Source organism: Ahaetulla prasina, chromosome 2 (assembly GCF_028640845.1).
Source record: "Ahaetulla prasina isolate Xishuangbanna chromosome 2, ASM2864084v1, whole genome shotgun sequence".
NCBI lineage: Eukaryota > Metazoa > Chordata > Lepidosauria > Squamata > Colubridae > Ahaetulla > Ahaetulla prasina.
The window spans coordinates 77,582,570-77,600,619 of record NC_080540.1 but is presented as its reverse complement, the minus strand read 5'-3'; the positions used below and the strand labels follow the sequence as shown (position 1 = coordinate 77,600,619).

At 42.2% G+C, this 18,050-nt stretch overlaps 2 protein-coding genes across 9 annotated transcripts in view; both read left to right on the top strand.

Moving 5' to 3' along the window:
* Window positions 1-4: 4 nt before the first annotated feature.
* On the top strand, window positions 5-14,032 carry LOC131190169 (acylamino-acid-releasing enzyme-like). Of its 5 annotated transcripts, none has more exons than XM_058167229.1 (22): window positions 6-228; window positions 1,840-1,969; window positions 2,576-2,702; window positions 3,150-3,240; window positions 3,526-3,601; window positions 3,888-4,045; window positions 5,870-6,007; window positions 7,131-7,222; window positions 7,686-7,726; window positions 7,812-7,933; window positions 8,496-8,556; window positions 9,309-9,406; window positions 9,783-9,834; window positions 10,016-10,104; window positions 10,361-10,499; window positions 10,636-10,719; window positions 10,816-10,896; window positions 11,314-11,402; window positions 11,810-12,000; window positions 12,081-12,183; window positions 12,291-12,397; window positions 12,614-14,032. In XM_058167229.1, the coding sequence occupies exons 1-22, from the start codon at window positions 172-174 to the stop codon at window positions 12,714-12,716; spliced, it is 2,229 nt and encodes a 742-aa protein (XP_058023212.1). In that variant the 5' UTR covers window positions 6-171; the 3' UTR covers window positions 12,717-14,032. The 5 variants fall into 5 exon arrangements, with proteins under 5 accessions (XP_058023214.1, XP_058023212.1, XP_058023213.1 ...); XM_058167230.1 differs by having other exon boundaries at window positions 31-183; XM_058167231.1 differs by lacking the exons at window positions 2,576-2,702; window positions 3,150-3,240; window positions 3,526-3,601 and having other exon boundaries at window positions 5-228.
* A 136-nt stretch (window positions 14,033-14,168) lies between these two features.
* The window catches only part of LOC131190170 (acylamino-acid-releasing enzyme-like), a 31,650-nt gene continuing 27,768 nt past the window's right edge, over window positions 14,169-18,050 (top strand). For 3 of the 4 annotated variants that reach the window (XM_058167236.1, XM_058167235.1, XM_058167234.1), the window contains exons 1-3: window positions 14,169-16,537; window positions 16,714-16,834; window positions 17,419-17,545. In XM_058167236.1, coding sequence (XP_058023219.1) covers window positions 16,505-16,537; window positions 16,714-16,834; window positions 17,419-17,545 — 281 coding nt within the window. In that variant the 5' untranslated portion in view covers window positions 14,169-16,504. Of the gene's footprint in view, window positions 16,538-16,713; window positions 16,835-17,418; window positions 17,550-18,050 lie in introns of all 4 variants that reach the window. The other variant, XM_058167237.1, reaches the window with a different exon arrangement.

Here is an 18,050-nt window from a genome sequence, read left to right as displayed (position 1 = left end):
GAGGAAAACTTGCCAGCTCCTCTCTGCGGGCTGGCTGACTGGCTCTATTTGACGGACAGGTCCGGAACCAATCATAACAAAGTAGCTCCAAGGCGATGCTCCTCCTGCTCGAGGGGACCCGAACTGGAGCTTCCGCGACTTCTCGGGAATCGGGGCGACGATCAGAGAGCCATGGAACCCCCGGTGAGGGATCGTCAGGGGCCGGACACGCGTGTCGGTGAACGGCGGGTGGGTAGGCCTGTTGCACGGCGCTTCCCCAAAGGCCGTAGTGTGATGGTGGGGATGGCGTAAGTAGCTCTTGCCCCCCGCTTGGAGCGAGAGCGATGGAGGGGGGCAGGCGGGCTGGCGTTCCTCTTCTCCTTTCATTCCGTGTTGTTCCTGGGAAGGCTGCCTTGGTCCCTCTTCCAATACCTCCAATATCACATAGCGCGAAGCTCAACAGGTGAAACCTTTCTGTGCATGTCACAGGTAGAAAGACACCTTTTTCCTTGATGGCTGCTTGCTGCGAGAAAGCGACCAACGGAGAGGGCGTCAGTTTATCTCCTTTTCCATTGGGAAAAAAGTCTCTTCTCATAGCCATTCAACGGGATCTTTATCCTCAAAGGAATAAAAGATGTCAGGAGCTAAACTTACTTTGATTGTGCTGACGCCCGTCCTAATGAAGCACTACTGTTAAAAATTCATCGTTTGCAATTTTTTTTGGGGGGGGGATTGCTTGCTCCTCATAGAGCAGCACCTGTGGTAACTGCCTCCAGGACCGCCTCCTGCTGTCAATTTTATGCATTTTAGTACTCCTGCTACTGCTACTGTTACCATTTATGCATTTCGGTCAGTTTCCATCCAACAGGTTCCTGTTGGTGAACCAGCTGAGTGGCAATGAATGAGATGAGGTGGGGCTGAGTTGGCAAGTAGCTTTGATCTGGCCAATTCACTCTGTTCATCCTCGCATCAGGGACTCAGTTCAGCAGTCCCATCTGAATTCAGCCTGTACAAAAGATAAAGACAACTGTATTCTATCTATAGCACTGATATGATTCTGCCCTTTATGGTGATAATTCCAGTGATTTGGGACGGAATAAAGGTTAGGAACTCCTGATAGATTGGGCCTCTTGCCCTGCGGAAGGCCAAAGTTTGTTATATCAAGAGCCAACACTTCCCAGCTAGCTGGGTGCAAATTGCCATAGTGCTCCCAGCTCATGCATTTCCTGATCCCTGATTTTCACTCGGAAACCATTTTTATAACTTGACTTTGTGCCATCAAGTCTTTTTTGACTCCTAGCGATAAATATCCTCCATGGCAATCTATCCCTAACCTCTTTCAGGACCCCCAAGGATGCAGTCATTATTACTGCAGTTGAGTCCATCCATCTTGCTTCTGCCATATTCTTCCCTTCCACTTTTCCTAGCATTTGAGCCTTCTCCAGAAAGCTGGGTCTTTGCATAATGTGTGCAAAGTAGGATAAGTTGAGCCTGGTCATACGTACCTCAAGTGAGAACTCTTGAGTTGATGTGTTCAGTGATCCATTGGCTTGTTTTCTTGGTTGGCCATGGTATTCAACACCAAAATTCAAATACCTCAATACTCTTCCAATCCTCCTCCTTCAAAGTCCAACTTTCGCTTCCATGATTCTGATCACTGTAGGTATAGACATATACGCTAATTATGTTTTCTAAGGCTTTTGTGGCTGCTGTACCAAGCATTAGTCTGTGACATAATTCCTTCACTGTTGATTGCTAAACTTGGGCAAATGGCTAGTTGCAACATGCTGCTGATGCCCTTCTCTTGAGTCCATCACGACTAATTATGGTCCTTTGTTTCTTTATATTTGTAATGTATAGTTGCTGAATGATACAGAAGAAATAGCTGCTTTGTACCGTGATCTGAGCCAGTATCCTTCGCTTTCCCATGCTTGTATTGGGCCTGAAGTAACAACTCAGTATGGTGGCAAACATTGCAATATTTATACAGGTAAGCTCTTTAAAGTTGAACCCACATCATTGGGTGTATACAATGGAATTTAAATAGCCATTGGGCAATATTGTTATCAACGGTCAAATGTAACATTGGGCCCTCAATCCCATAAACAAAATAAATCAGGAGACTAAGCATAAGCATTACTTTTTTCTAGCTCTGGGTTTGATTGACATCTCTCTTCTTTCCTGATGATCCCAAGAGATTAAAAACTCAAAAACAGTAGCTGTAAGAGCTTCTGTTGCAGACAAAAGATGAGAAGGATAGGTCATTACTGATAACGATAACTTCTTTTGTGTTTCCCCTATTGGATGATGGTGGACTTTTTTTAAACTACTTCACTAAAAAAGTGAAAAAGTCTGTTTTACTGAAGAAAGCATAATGGGTGACAATTTCCTTAATCAAAACACACTGCATCGGGAGGTTTACACAATACATTAAACCTAAGCTAAGGAATCTGTTTGATAACTTGATGCAGTGTGTGAATCCAATTCTGATAGCAGTTCTTTGCATTCAGTGAAGGAGGCTATTTTCTATTGTGCCAGACTAGACAGAAGTAGGACTCTTTGGTAAATCAAATAATAGTAAAATCTCTACTTACAGAGTGGTCACAGCGGGACTTGGAAAGAGCTGAAAATGTGAAATTCTGCCGTCAGTACCTCGTTTTCCATGACAACCAGTCCGTCATCTATTCTGGCCCCTCAGGCAATTGTACTGAAGTCAAAGGAGAGTAAGTCTAGACTGCATTGGCCTATCCTTGCTGCTGACCTAAGGAACATGTGGAATATATTGGTCAGGCTAATTTGAGGATTCCCACTCCAGGCAGGAGATTGTTGAAAAGCCAGCTTTGAAGAGTCAGTTTGGTCTAGTGGTTAAGGCACCAAGCTAGAAAGTGGAAAATTGTGAGTTCTAATCCCACCTTAACCATGAAAACCAGCTGGGTGACTTTGGGCCTATCACTCAATCTCAGGCCAACCACATCACAGATTTGTTGTTGTGGAGAAAAAAGGAGGAGGAAGGTATATTGAATATATTCAGTGCCTTGAATTATTTGTAAAAAATAATAAAGGTGGTATACAAACAAATAAAAAAGCACCCAGGTCGCTCCCGCCTTATGATTTTATGATTCTATATTTATATAATATATATTGTATATCTATATATATTTTCCACCTAGACTGCTCAGTCGGGATTCTCCAAGTGGAACTCAAAAAGCTGTTGTGCGAAAGATGAACAATAGCAAAGGCGAGGAAAAACAGTTCCTGGAGGTATATTGGCCTGTTTCACTCCTGCTCAGTAAGGCTTCATGGCTCGGTAGCAATCGGGAGTCCTTCATTCTTCCTTTTGCCTCATTCTTAAATTGCTTCTGTCTGCGGAAGCAATGTTGCAGCAGCTATGATTTGTGGGGGAGGGGGGGTTGTTTTACTTTCCTGCAGGAAAGGAAATTGTGTCATTTTCTCCCACCCTGACGCCATTGTCAGGGAAGCCTTAATTAGTGATTTCAGTGAGGAAATGGCTCTGTGAGCTAAACTGTAGTGTATCTGCTCTTGTAGGTCTGGGAAAAAAACCGGAAAGTAAAGAGCATTGAGTTGACAGCTCTAGAGAAGCATGGCCAAGTATATGATGATGGTAAGGCTTTGTATAAGTTTCTGTTTCAGTTCCTAAGAGGCAAGAGACCACTCTGTATAATGGCAAATAGTAGGAAAACCTTGGTTAATTTTGGAAAAGAAAGTCTTGAGTCTTTTAATATAGTTCAGGGATGGCTTAGCGAATCCAAAATCATGTTTGGGTGATAGAAACATTTTAAAACTATGCCCACTATGCTGTTGGTTTCTGATACGAAGCTAATAGGATACAGCTTTAGGGAAGAAAATGCACACACTTGAGCCTACCAGGTATCATCTTCTATTCCCAGATCAGTTTGGCTGTTTGGCCTGGTCACACTCAGAGACTCACCTTCTCTACGTGGCAGAAAAGAAGCGTCCCAAGACCGAGTCTTTCTTTAAGCCCAGAGCCCCAGAGCTGAATACTGAAGAGGAACTGGCCAAGACTGAACGAGACAGAGCAGTGAAGGTGGGGTGGACGTTCCCTTTTATGATTTCCCAGCAAGCAAGCCTTTCTGTTTTCCTTGATCTAGAAAAGCTGTCACACTATCCTTTTAACAATCTGGACAGGAAATAGTTAATGCAAAAAAGCAAGTTTTATTTATTTTATTTATTATTTAGATTTTTATACCGCCCTTCTCCCGAAGGACTCAGGGCGGTGTACAGCCAGATTAAAAAACAGTACAATATACAAATTAAAACAAAATTAAAATAACATATTCCATAAATGGCCGAAAATTTAAAACCGTCAAATTTGACCCATAAAATTCATAAAAATACCCCAATTAAAATTATTAAAATTCAAAAGTTAAAAAAATTAAGCCAGTCCCGCTTGGATAAACAAGTTCGTTTTCAATTCACGGCGAAAGGTCTGAAGGTCAGGTAATTGACGCAAACCAGGGGGAAGTTCGTTCCAGAGGGTAGGTGCTCCAACAGAGAAGACCCTTCCCCTGGGGGCCGCTTGGCGGACATTGCTTGGCGGACGGCACCCTGAGAAGACCCTCTCTGTGTGAGCATACGGGTCGGTGGGAGGCATAAGGTAACAGCAGGCGGTCCCGTAAGTACCCAGGCCCTAAGACATGGAGCACTTTAAAGGTGGTAACCAACACCTTGAAGCGCACCCGAAATACCACAGGTAGCCAGACTGCGCAGGAGCGGTGTTACACGGGAGCAATGTGTGGCTCCCTCAATCACCCGCGCAGCTGCATTCTGAACTAACTGAAGCCTCCGAGTGCACTTCAGGGGTAGCCCCATGTAGAGAGCATTGCAATAATCCAGACGAGAAGTGACAAGAGCGTGAGTGACCATGCATAAGGCATCCTGGTCAAGGAAGGGGCGCAACTGGCGAACCAGGCGGACCTGGTAAAAAGCTCTCCTGGAAACGGCCGCCAAATGGTCTTCAAACGACAGCCGTCCATCCAGGAGAACACCCAAGTTGCGCACCCTTTCTGTTGGGGCCAATGACTCGCCCCCAACAGTCAGCTGCGGTTTTCAGGACTCTGATTAGTAATTCATCCATCAAAGGGAAGTTGTACAACGTTCAATAAATCCCTGACTTTCAGATGAGCCTCCAATATAGAGACAATTTATAGACAAAATATATAGACAATTTATAGTGACAAAACTCTCTTCTGGTTTCTTAAAGCCCTAGAGTAGAGGAGACTGAAAGCTCCCATTTCCACGAATGCAGATTTTTTTAAAAATTGTTTTTATGAGTATCTGCATCTGTTCATTCTTTTGGTAACTGCTACTTAACTTATTATCAGTTTGAGAACCAACTTTTAAAGAGCAACCTGATAACCTGAATAGGTCTGTTTTGAGTGCTTTGATTTTTATGTCATTAAATCAGCCAGGAGCCTGATTTTCAAATTCTGTATAGCATTCATCTTCTATCCAGTTTCTTAAGAAGTGTTCATGTTGTTGCCTGTTCTTTTGAATGAAAGTCCTTGGTGGGTGTGCAATACTTGATATCGGCGTCCAGGAGAAGGCATCACATTATTTTTCCCATTGTGAAAATAGCTTTAATGTGATACTTTGGGAATCTGATGCCTTTGTCTTGGTCTGTTCTGGAGGAGCAACAATCTTCTACAGCAGTTTAAGATGCTGTGACCTGTTGTAAAATTATTGCATTCTTAAGAAAGCTATGCCTTAAAACGTTCTTGGTCTTGATAGATGTAAAGTTAGAAAAGTACTATGAATCATGGCCATTTTCCAGACAAGCGAGAATCCTTTTGCTAGCAGGCCATGTATCTAGGATGCCTCTGTTTTTATTCTGTTTTTCTGCCTTTCTCAGGGAGAGCAGTTTGTATTTTATGAAGACTGGGGGGAAACTCTGGTGGCTAAGAGTATCCCTGTACTGTGTGTATTGGACATTGAGAGTAACAATGTTTCTGTGCTAGAAGGTGTTCCAGAATACATCTCACCTGGTCAGGTCAGTACAGAGCACTTGGAATTGGGGGTGGTTGATTACCTGCAGCTTAATTATGGCTGAATTTATATATGCTTGCTATATCTTGTTGCAAAGAATATACTAGCTATGCTACAACTACTTCAGAAAGAGCCAGTTTGGTGAAGTGGTTAAGGCTTCATGCTAGGAACTGGGAGATGGTGAGTTCTAGATGGTGTATTGCCTTGGGCACAATGCCAGCTGGGTGACTTGAGCTAGTCACTTTCTCTCGGGCCTAAGAAGAAGGCAATGGCAAACCATTTCTGAAAAACCTTGCCAAGAAAACTGCAGGGACCTGTCCAGGCAGTTGCCAAGAATTAGACACAACTGAACAGAAGAAATAAAAACTGCTATATAATGCCGTGTGTGTGTTTGTAATGTAGGTCTTTGGTTATTCGGGTTTTCTCCCGCGTAAAATTAGAAGTGTCTTGGCGACGTTTCGACGAAGTCTCATTCGTCATCTTCAGGCTTCAGCTTCGTGCTTCTAGGAGCAATGTGTGATCACAGCTGTTTCTTCCTTTTAACTGCTAGTGGGGTTTGAACTGATTGGCTGGGAGCTTGGTTGTGTTCTGACTGGATGGGGGTTTTTTTGTGCTCTTTTGTACCCCTAGCCAATCAGAGCACAAAAAAACCCCCATCCAATCAGAACACAGCCAAGCTCCCACCCAATCAGTTCAAACCCCCACTAGCAGTTAAAAGGAAGAAAGAGCTGCGATCACACATTGCTCCTAGAAGCATGAAGCTGAACCCTGAAGATGACGAATGAGACTTTGTCGAAACGTTGCCAAGACACTTCTAATTTTACGCGGGAGAAAACCCAAATAACCAAAGACAGACAGACATACATATATACACACACACACACACACACACATACACACACACATATATTCATTCATTCATTCTTTCTTTGGGAGGGAGAGAAAATATCTTTCTGGGAATAGCATATCTCCCACGTCAGATTCCCAGACAAAGGGATGGGTTGTGTTTCATTGCAAATATTGCTTTTTTTCCCCCAAGCTATGCTATACTGAAAGATGGTTTCTGAAGTAAAATCTTAACTTTGCCCACCTCTACAAACTTAACATTGTCTTCTCTCTGCTTCAAGGCTTTCTGGACTCCAGATGACACTGGAGTAGTATTCACTGGCTGGTATCATGAGCCTTTCCGTCTAGGCTTGAAGTACTGCATCAATCGCAGGTGAGTTTCCTTCCAAAACTGGAGGAGAAATCCAAGTGGGACTTGACTGTCTATACCTCAAGAGGTGTATAAAATCCAATATTAAGCAGATAAACTCAGGAAAGCTTTAGAAGTCCCTTCACCCAGGATAATTTGGGGTATAGTATTGGTTTTCTCCAAAAAAAAAAAAGCATTTAAAGGGAAAGGGCATTATAGTTTTTATGAGTTGTGATATCTGCCATCCAGGGTGATGAAGGAACATCCCAATATACATAGGGGTTAATTTTAATTCTAGTATTGTCCATTTCTAAGATCATTGGGGACGGGGTTCAGTTGGACAAGGCATAATATTTCTTTTTCTATTTAAGGGTTGAATAAAACAGTAGCTTAATTTTAAAAGAAAGGTATCTCTCTACCCTTTTCCTGACCAGTCTTATATGATCCCTTCCTACATTACCACCAGCTGTTTCCCTTCTGCCCCCAGATCATCACTTTTCCATGTCGATCTGACAGGTGGTCAATGTGGTGAGTACAGGAATCCATCTTATCTCTCAGTCAGTGCATTCTGGTGGTGATTTCTCTTACGTCATTACCTCCCCTCCTATTACAGAGCTGTTGTCAGAGGACAACAAAGCCATTTGGTCTCCACGGTTGAGCCCAGACCAGTGTCGCATCGTATACCTGGAGAATCAGGCTTCTGGACCTCATCAGCAATGTAGCCGTATCTGCATGGTGAGCATTAATTTTGAACCATTGGCACAGAAACTATTTCAGGTGACCTGATTACATCTAGCCAAGTCATTTATTTAGTCTTTAATTTGTACAGAACTCTTCAGCTCTTTGTAGTCTCGACCATTTGAACCTCACATATTGTGGTCAGAGTTCTAAATGATCCTGAGTTTAGTTTGATCTGATTAGACTAAGAACTTCTGGGAGTTTGGGGTGGCTGTTATGGATTAGGAGGGTTGCTTCTTCAACAACCTTGTGAGAAATGGAGGCAGAAGTCTGTAATGAAAGTAAGGAGGATGAGGTCAAGTGTTTCCTACCTGCAACAATTTTGTTTGATCTTCCAAACTTGGAAGTGATGATATCTTTTGCTGCAAGAGAAGTATTTCAATGGATTTATGAAGTTTCACTTTATTTATTCTACATATTTTCTCATTCATACACCACCTCATTCTATTCTGATTCCTAGTGGTTAGGAACATAGCTTTCCATGACATTTCTTAATTTGAGAGACCAGGAAGTTGTTCTTGCCACATCCCAGTCTGATACCTTTCAACCTTTTTTTCAGTATGACTGGTACACAAAGCTCACTTCCGTGATAGTGGATATTGTCCCTCGACAGATCCAGGGTGAGTAATGTGATACAAATGACATTTACACCGCCCTGAGTCCTTCGGGAGAAGGGCGGTATAAAAATCAAATAAAATAAATAAATAAATTCTGAACTATGGATATAAAATAATTCCTCTTGGATTTTTTGCTCCATATGAAACTGAGACAGGAGGAGCATTAGATACAAAAGATCTATCCTTAATTCTGCCTTCTAAAAACAAGAAATAATTTAGTGGCTGGGAAATGGCATTCATTTTTTTTAATGCAAGGGATGACTTTAGAATTCCTTCCAGGCTTTTGTTTTTTAACCTTTCAACCTGATATACTTATAGTACTGCCGGGTATTTTTTATAAGAGCTTCTTCCCTTCTCTGGCACTTCTTGGAAGGACCATGTTAATATGTTTACATTGCCAGTCTAGGAAGTGCTTAAAAAGGGAATACTTGTAAAATAAATAAAGCCCAACCCATACATGTTTCATATTTTCTTTAAAAATAAAAGCTGAAAAGAATACCTTATTTTCCTCACGTTACTAAATATAATACTTATTCGAATAGGCCAATCTATGACGTCTTTCCCCCTCCCCCGAAAAACTGGAAAATGCTAACCTGAAAACAAAAGGGGATTCGTGAACACCTGCACATATCTATCTTAAATATGTTGAATGCTGAACGTTTAGAGAACCTGGTGAAATATAGTTCCCAATGGAGCCTTTCTGTCTAACTTCATGAAAACAGCTGCTGCCTGCATGAATTTGCTCTCTTTTGCAGATGGATTTGCTGGAATCTATAGCACAGCACTGCCTGAGCATTGTTGGGCAGCAGACAGTCAAAGAGTTGTGCTGGACACAACTCAGCGCAGCAGGCAGGTAAGGATATTGCTGGATTTTTAGGCTGAGCCAAGAATATTTGCACAAACTAAATGTATCCAATCTGGCTATCCTCTAAAGATTCTTCCAGATAGATGATTTTTAAGCATCAGGTCTGCTGAGTCAAGGAATAATCTAAACTTAAAGTCACATGGAGGGTTCCAAACTGATCTAGGTTTAATGTCTAAGGACATTTGTAGAGATGGTTATGGGTTATGTGGGTCCTGGCATTTGTTGTCTTTCCTTTATTTTCCTTTCTCTTCTATATTAGTCTCACGTATTTAATTTGTTTTAAGTTGTGGTATGGTATATATGAATATATATGTGTGTGTGTGTGTATGTACAGTACATCCTTCATATGCTGGTTTTTCCCTAGGAGCTCATTGTGGTGGATATGACATCAAAAAGTGTATGTTCACTCACCAAAAGTAAGTATAAAATTTTCCTTATCCCAGTAACCAGATGCTGTTACCTAGCTGAGAAATCCCATGGAAAAAATTCTAATATATTAGCTTAGAACCAAACTGGCAAGATAGGCATACTTCTGCTTGAATAAGGAAATTACCCAGACAGAAGCATTGATATTATTTTTTTCCTTTCCTAAACTAGGCTCTTCTCTTGGAAGCTGGGCGCTGCTTACCATTGACAGAGATCTGATGGTGGCCAAATTCTCCACTCCTAACTCTCCTCCTGTGCTTGTAAGTTCTGTGTGGCCTATGTTGGAAATCCTTCAGCTTCAACATCATGCTTATGTCAGGCCTGGAAACCATATTAGACTTGAGGTTTCCAGACGCTGCCACATTTTTCTCCTGAGGGGAGGAGGGGGGGGTTGTGGGGTATGGTAACATTCTTTCCACCCAACATCAGTTTAAACTCTGCATATCCAAATATTATTAATCAAACAAAAGAGGATCTAATGCTGGATATCTCTTTTAATAATTTATCTTGCTGCAGATGGTAGCTTTTCTGCCTCCTTCAGGCAAGGAAGCAGACGTGAACTGGGTATGTCTAGAAGAAACCAGCCCAATTCAAGGTATTAATTGGGATGTCCATATTCTCCAACCTTCTCCAGATCAAGACAATCCCCAGTACAGTGAGTATCCTGAGGGGAAATTTTGGACCAATTTAACCATATTTTTATGCTTCAATATGAGTTGCCTTTCTACATAAAAACTTGGAAGACTGATCATGATTTTCCTTAATCTGCAAATTATTTCCTGTATTCCCAGGAGGCCTAGATTTTGAAGCAATACTACTCAAGCCCACTCAAGTACCAGAGCAAACCAAACTTCCGTTAGTGGTGTCACCACATGGTAAGTTGCTTGTCTTGTTCCCTTCCCTCATCCTGGTCCTGTGATATCATTCCCTCACCATTCACCTGAGCTTGACTCCATTCTTTTTCTTGAAAGGAGGCCCACATTCAGTGTTCACCACCACCTGGATGCTGTATCCAGCAGTGCTCTGCCGAATGGGATTTGCTGTGCTGTTGGGTGAGTAATAATCTCTTTCAGACACCGGGTCATCTGGCATAAGGACTGTAGTCAGAGATACATGCCCTGGGCAGCCATCAAAGTATTTACGCAAGCAGTGATAGATTATAGTGCTGTGATAGTCGGTTCAGTACTCTTGACGTGGACATTATTTTAAAAATACAAGCTTCCTCAACCTTGTGCTTCCAGATGTGCATTGGCATAATCTCTTAGCAGTCTCAGCCACACAGTCATATTTACAGGAAGCTGGAGTCTTTTGATACTGGAGCTATGCCAAGGCTAATTCCGATAGTAAAATCTAGAGCTTCTAACATTATTGGAGGCATTCTTCAATGTAGTGAAATCTTACTAAGACAAATACATTTGAAACCAGAGAAAGGTTGGCTACCTTAATATTGTGCTTTCTCTTCCTTTAAGTGAATTACCGAGGATCGTTGGGCTTTGGCCAGGATAGTGTGGATTCACTACCAGGAAATGTGGGCTGCCAGGATGTCAAAGATGTGCAGGTAAGAAAGTCCCTTCCTCCATTTCCAAAAGACTGTTCAAAACCTTCACTACATGGAGAAATGTAGATATTTACTGAAGCAAGAAAGGGATTCAACTGTCACCAAGGAGAATGGCTGTTTATATTCCCTTGCCAAATCAAACTCTCAGTAGGATGTGTGAAGTTCTTGTGAGGCTATGCTTCCTTTAGAGATGTGTGTAATATATTTGTTCTTATATATACCAGAACAAGAAACTTTAACACAAGGGCCTATCCAAATGTAGTTTGTCATTTTCAAGGTATACATTGAGACGACCTAATCATAGTCCTATCAGAACTCAGCTAAACATTTGGACTTGCTTTGTCCACATGTATATTCAAGATGCCGTTATCCTTGCTCCCTCAGTAAACCTTTTCTTTTCCTTGTAGTTCTGTGTAGAGCAGATGCTACAGAAGGAACCTCTGGATTCAGAGAGAGTAGCTTTGCTTGGAGGATCTCATGGAGGCTTCTTATCTTGCCATCTCATTGGCCAATACCCCAGCACATATAAAGCCTGTGTGACCAGGAATCCTGTAGTCAATATGGCCTCCATGATTGGAAGCACGGATATCCCTGATTGGTGAGTATTTATGAACAACTATGTTCTCTCTTTTGAGTAGATGCTGTCATTACTGATGCCTGCTCTGTGGCTCCTTCTAGGTGCATGACTGAGGTCGGGCTACCCTATGACCAAGCTGCTCTCCCAGTTCCTGAACAATGGGAAAAGATGCTGCTTCATTCACCTATGCAGTTTGTTGACAAGGTACAATACTTCTTTCCTTCCCTTTTTGTATATCCATTACTCTCAGATCATTGTATTTTTTTCTTACTTTCAGTATTCTGATTTCTACCTTACATTCTTTCCCTTAGGTTCAAGCACCAGTTCTCCTGTTGATTGGAGAAGAAGATAGACGTGTTCCCCCCAAGCAAGGCTTGGAATACTACCGTGCACTTAGGTCCAGGGGTATTCCAACCCGGTAAGCCTCTTGGGGAGAATTGAAGAACCTGGGGGTCTACAAGAAATCAGAGAAATCAGAGAAAAACAGAAATACATGCAACTGGGGGGGGGGAAGAAAAGAAAATGATAATCTGGAGAGAAGATGAGGCTGAAATGATGAGGAGGAGGAGGAGGAGGGAAATATCAGCAAAGTAATTGTATATTAGCTGATGCCTCTGTCTCTTCATATTTCTAGGATGTTGCAGTATCCAAGTGATAACCATGCACTATCCAGTGTGGAGGCTGAGGCAGACGGTTTCATGAATATTGCACTCTGGCTTCTCCAACACTTGAAATAACAATTACAGAAGCTTACACTTTTGGATTGAGGCCAGCTAACAGAAAGTCAAGTCTCTTCAGTTTGAAAGACCTTCTAGTAGCTGATTGGTACTCTGTTCTCTAGTCTCCAAAGTGTGAACAGGCACATAACAATGTGGACATCATCCTCTAGGCCTCTCAATTGTGCTAGAGAGAGATGCTACACTGGCCAAATATATCATTTTGCCAAATTTAGCATTTTATCAATAATATCACCATTATAACTATGCAGAATGGTCAAGTACCAGAGCACTGATAAATGTTCCCATTAGATAGTATTAAACTCTCTGTAATTTCATTTAAATGATTGGCGCTAAACTGAAAAGAATGAATTTCAGAAATCAAGCTGCAGAATATATTCTTGAGATTATTAATTTCTATAAACTAATTATTTAGTTTAAATATTTAGATTGGGAATGACTGGAATGCAGTATTTTGAATAAGTGATGTAAAATCATTAACTTGAAATTTAAAGAATGACATTATGCTTCACAAAATTAAGTTTCTTGATGGAAAGCTTGGATTGGAAAAACCTGATGTGGTGTATGTAAAAAGAATCTGGGTATTGTTGACCACAAGTTAAACAAAACCAGCATTGTGGTGCAGCTACTAAAAAGGAAAATGTTATCTCAGAGTGTGTTAACAGGAACACAGTCCAGATAATAGGAAGTAACTGTTCCACTTACAAGTAATACAATCAAGAAGTTGTTTCATAGATGAGAGAATTGATTTATACCATTTCCCCAGAGGAAAGAACCAAAGGTGTTCTACAGTGAAGCAGGTTCAGGTTAGACACCAGGAAGAACTTCCTGATTGTATTACTTATCAGCCAGTGGTAAGTTTTCCTTCACTAATGTATTCAAGCAGTAGTTGAAAGCTCATCTATCACACATGCTATGGTGGATCCAAGACTCTGTGGATTGGACTAGATGACTTCTTCGGTCCCTTTCAAATCTGATTCTATGAATCTGTTTGACAGTGAACTTTAATAGCTGTAGTAATAAGTCACAATATGTTAAGGGTTGTCTAGGAAAGAAAAATAATTCACTACGAGACCAAAGAATTACTCACTGCAGTCTGAGTAGAAGTATCTAGTAATAAGCCTTTTTAACAGTTTCATTAGCTGTGGAATATGCCTATTTGTTCTGACATGAAATAGAACATCACACATCTTTTTTCACAGAAAAAAAAATTATTTAAAGGAACCCAATTGAGAAAATAACCTGTTACTTGTTCTATTTATAAAATGTCATCTTCTTCCAACTGAAAGAATGCTTAAATTAAAATATATTCCTTAGGATAGCTTCTGATTTACTGAAGACCAATGATTTGAACAAGGACTTAAGTCTCCTGTGTTTTATTTCGTACTGCACTGCATTATTTTTGATTTGCAGTGATGCTGCACTGAGTAACATATTGCAGGCCATGGGTTGTAAGAATGTACTATAAATGAAATTTTATTGACATTTTTATTGAAATAACCACTTGATCTTTGCCACTTGCTTCCAGAACTGAATATTTCCTGGTCCCTGATTAGCAATAGCACTTAGACTTATATACCGCTTCACAGTGCTTTACAGCCCTTTCTAAGCTGTTTACAGAGTCAGCATATTGCCCCCAACAATTTGGGTTCTCATTTTATCCACTTTGGAAGGATGGAAGGTTGAGTCAACCTTGAGCCAGTCAAGATTGAACTGCTGGCAGTCAGCAGAGTTATCCTGCAATACTGCATTCTAACTACTGCATCACCATTTTACTGGCAAAAACAAATGTGTTGAACGAGATGCACTTGCTGCAAGATAGTTCTCAACTTAAAACTGAAGGAGTGAGAAGTTGCTTATCCAGTAAGTTGTGACAGTAGTAAAGCAGTTCACCACATGACCATACCTGATTTTATGACCTTTTTTGCAATGGTCATTACGTGAACTCAGTAAAGCAAACTCATTGTTCACTAAGGGCCATTTTTGATGAAAACAAAATAAATCTTGGTTTTCAGCAAAAACATCCTAAAATCCAATCATGTGACTTTAGGACACTGCAAACTGCCATAAATGCAGGCTGCTTGCCATGTGTCCAACATAGTCATGTGACTGATATGTGTGCATTTGAGTGAACTTCAGAATTCGGTCATAAGTACTTTTGGGGGAGCACCACTTCAAATGCTCACTAAGCATCTGGATGCAAGTCAACTACTGTATTTAAACGCACAGATACACAAGGTTTCTGTTCTGACCCGGCTCCCAGACGTGACAAACCCTCTAGTTAAATCAATGATTCCTTTATTAGCAGCCCCAGCAATATTCTCTCACACAGCAGGCTAACAAGTCTGTCCAGCAGGGAGATGAATAGCCACACCTATTCATCTCTGCCCCCTGCCTTTTATCCACCCAGAGCTAGGGTGGGGCTTCGCTAGCAGCAGTGGCTCTTCCATCCCAAGGATCGGCCCATAGATTTCCACTGCTCTCCTCTCCTTGGCCTTCTGGGCATCTGCACATCAGGCACTGGACCCAGCTGTTCCTCTTCCTTATTAGCCACCTCCAGATGTGGGGGCTGTTGACTTCCCATCTGAGGACTGATGGATGGCCTAGGCTCTGCCTCTCTCTCTCTGTCAGCTCTAGACCCTCTTCCCCTTCAAAGCTCTCTCGGGTTGCCTTGATGCTGACCCTGACTCCCAAGCCTCTCTCTGATTCGGTTGCTGGAGGGGCTGGCAGCCGACAGGCCACAACAGTTTCTTTTGATCAAATAACATGGATTAGGGATATGCATATTTATATTCTTTATAATAGGAGAATATAAACAGATTATATTGCCCATAAGTGAATTTAGCCTCTAGCCTCAAATGTTTGTTGAAAGTATTTTTCTTCTGCCAGAACAACTTCTGAAGTGCTTTACAAATGAATCCAGTCAGGGAATCTTTGCCTAGGAAGACAAAAGATGAAGGAATAACTGGGTGAAAAAGACAAAATGGGAGGAAAAGCTGATTCTGATACTGTGATAATACCCGATTCTTGTAACTGGTGGATAGTGTACATCTGTAAGCAGCTGGCATAAAAATCGGCTCAAAAAGGAAAAGCAAAAAAATAATAATAATATCAATTTCCTTAGTAGAATAAATGCTGGTTTTTCATCACTTAAGATGGCCCCACTCCTAAGGGTTTCTTTTTGTTCTTGTTAGCAGCATGCCTACTTTATTTTTTTATTTTTCCCCTATTGTGACCAAAACTACATTGCGTGCTTGCACACTGCCGCTGCGATGCGTAGTCAGTTCATTTTAGGTTCGCGTGACACGAGCATAACGCCAGCCACACTGCTTGGTTTCACGCTACTGTATCCCCGCCAGCCGAAAATAGCTCTGCTTTTCCTCTTCGCGTGTCAAGCCCTGCGCGTCCTCCTCCCTATCCCCACGTTTTGCTTTTTTGACAACTGATGGGCGGATTGCATGAATGAGCCCGGGAAGCAAAACAAGCCGCGCTTGGACGTTTAGGTTGGACGCCTGCAGGACAAGAAACGCCGGAGGGGAAAGCAACGCGCTGCCTTCCCAGGCGCCTGAAGCTGCCCTCCCGGCCTGTGAGGAAGACGGGCGAGATGAGGCTGGTCCCGCCTTTTGGCATCTGGCCGAGCCAATCACCTCGGCTATTCCTTATCTCGCGCCCGCTTGTTATATTGCAGCATCGGCCTTTCCGAAGCTGAGCGGGACTCACCTGCACCCGCATTTGCTTTTGCTCTGCCGGGGCTCGGACAGGTTTTCGGGCGGCGGGAGGAGGATACCATGGCGCGCAGCTCGGAAGGCGCGAGAGAAGCGGTAGGGCGACTTTGAGGAGAGGAGTGTAAAGGGAGGGAGGGAGCAGAACTGGCCCTGCTGCGTCCCCGGATGGCGAAGAAGAAACGGGGAAGTGGCGCCTAAGGAGGCGCCGTCAACTCATCGCTGCTGCCTTGGTCACTCGCTTGCTCTCTCTCTCTCTCTCTCTCTCTCTCCAGCTGTCCGGCCGAATCGGGACAGTTTATCAGGAAGTCAGCCGCTATCCGTCGGTGATTTATGCCAGCGTCGGACCCGAGATTCCTGCCCCTTGTGGCGCCAAGTGCCTGCCCCTCTACACAGGTGAGCCACTTCACTGGAGCCCCTGTTTCTTGCTCCAGCCGGTCATGGCTCTCAGAATACAAGGTGGTCCTTCGAATTACAGCAATTCGTTTAGCCGCCGTTCGAAGTTACAGAAATTGATTTTTAGAGTTCCAATCAAAGCTTGTTAAATATGGAACAGTATAGCTTCTTGTCTGAACTTCTACCACAACCAAGACAAGAGCAATTGCCTGCAGCTCAGAGAAGAACATATAATATCAGACTAGCCTGACTCTCTCTTTCATTGGAGTTGTGGGAGATATCAAAAGAGAAAAGGTATATAATAAAGACCTAATTGTAGTGACAATTGACGTACCATTTGAAGACCTGTTTGGGGACAGCACCTTCTGGAGAAAATCTATTGATCTGTTCACTGAGTCAGTGTTGATTTGTGGCACATCATCAGTCATATTTCTAAGTGGGATATCACATTACTTTCTAAAAATATATTTTAACCCCCAAAAATTTAAAGAGTAAAATATTAGTCATTTCAAAGACAACAATATTATATACCAAAGACCTGGGCAAGCCTCAGCTTTCTCACTCAACTTCCTCCTTTTCTGCAGAGTGGCACCACACAGATCTGGAGCGCCATCAGAAACTGCGATTCAGTCGCCAATATATCCTTCACCATGATGGCAGAGAAATTGTTTCTGTTACTCCCGTTGGTATGCCAGCTGAGATTCACAATCAGTAGGTTAAGCATCTATGTTTCCTCACATCTTTTTCATGCTTTAGAAATTCTTGCCCAACTTTTTTATTTAAATCAATATATATGGTCACCCATCTCACAAAGGCAACTCTGGTTAGCTGATAAAAGACTAAAAATACCCAGTGCATTCTCCTCCTACCTGACTTCATAAGATGGATAGAAATGGTGGAAGTAAGGTAGTCCCTAAAATACCTTGGCCACCATTTAGTTTATGCTTAATCAGGTGCAGTAGAATTATTATTGGAGTAAGGATAATTAGCTTTTTTTAATCTTGAAGATGGGTGATAAAGAGTTCCAAGGTCTTATTTCTCCCTGCCATTAGCTGCATGCACACTTAGTTTCATGTTGCACCAGTCTAATTCCTACTGTTTATACGTCATTCAGGTTCACAGCAAAGGGCTTCCCCAGCTACCTGAAATTCTTTGGCCAGAGGTAGTAGGGGTCATAGGATTGCATAGGCATCAGTCTTGAATTCTCTTCCCTGTG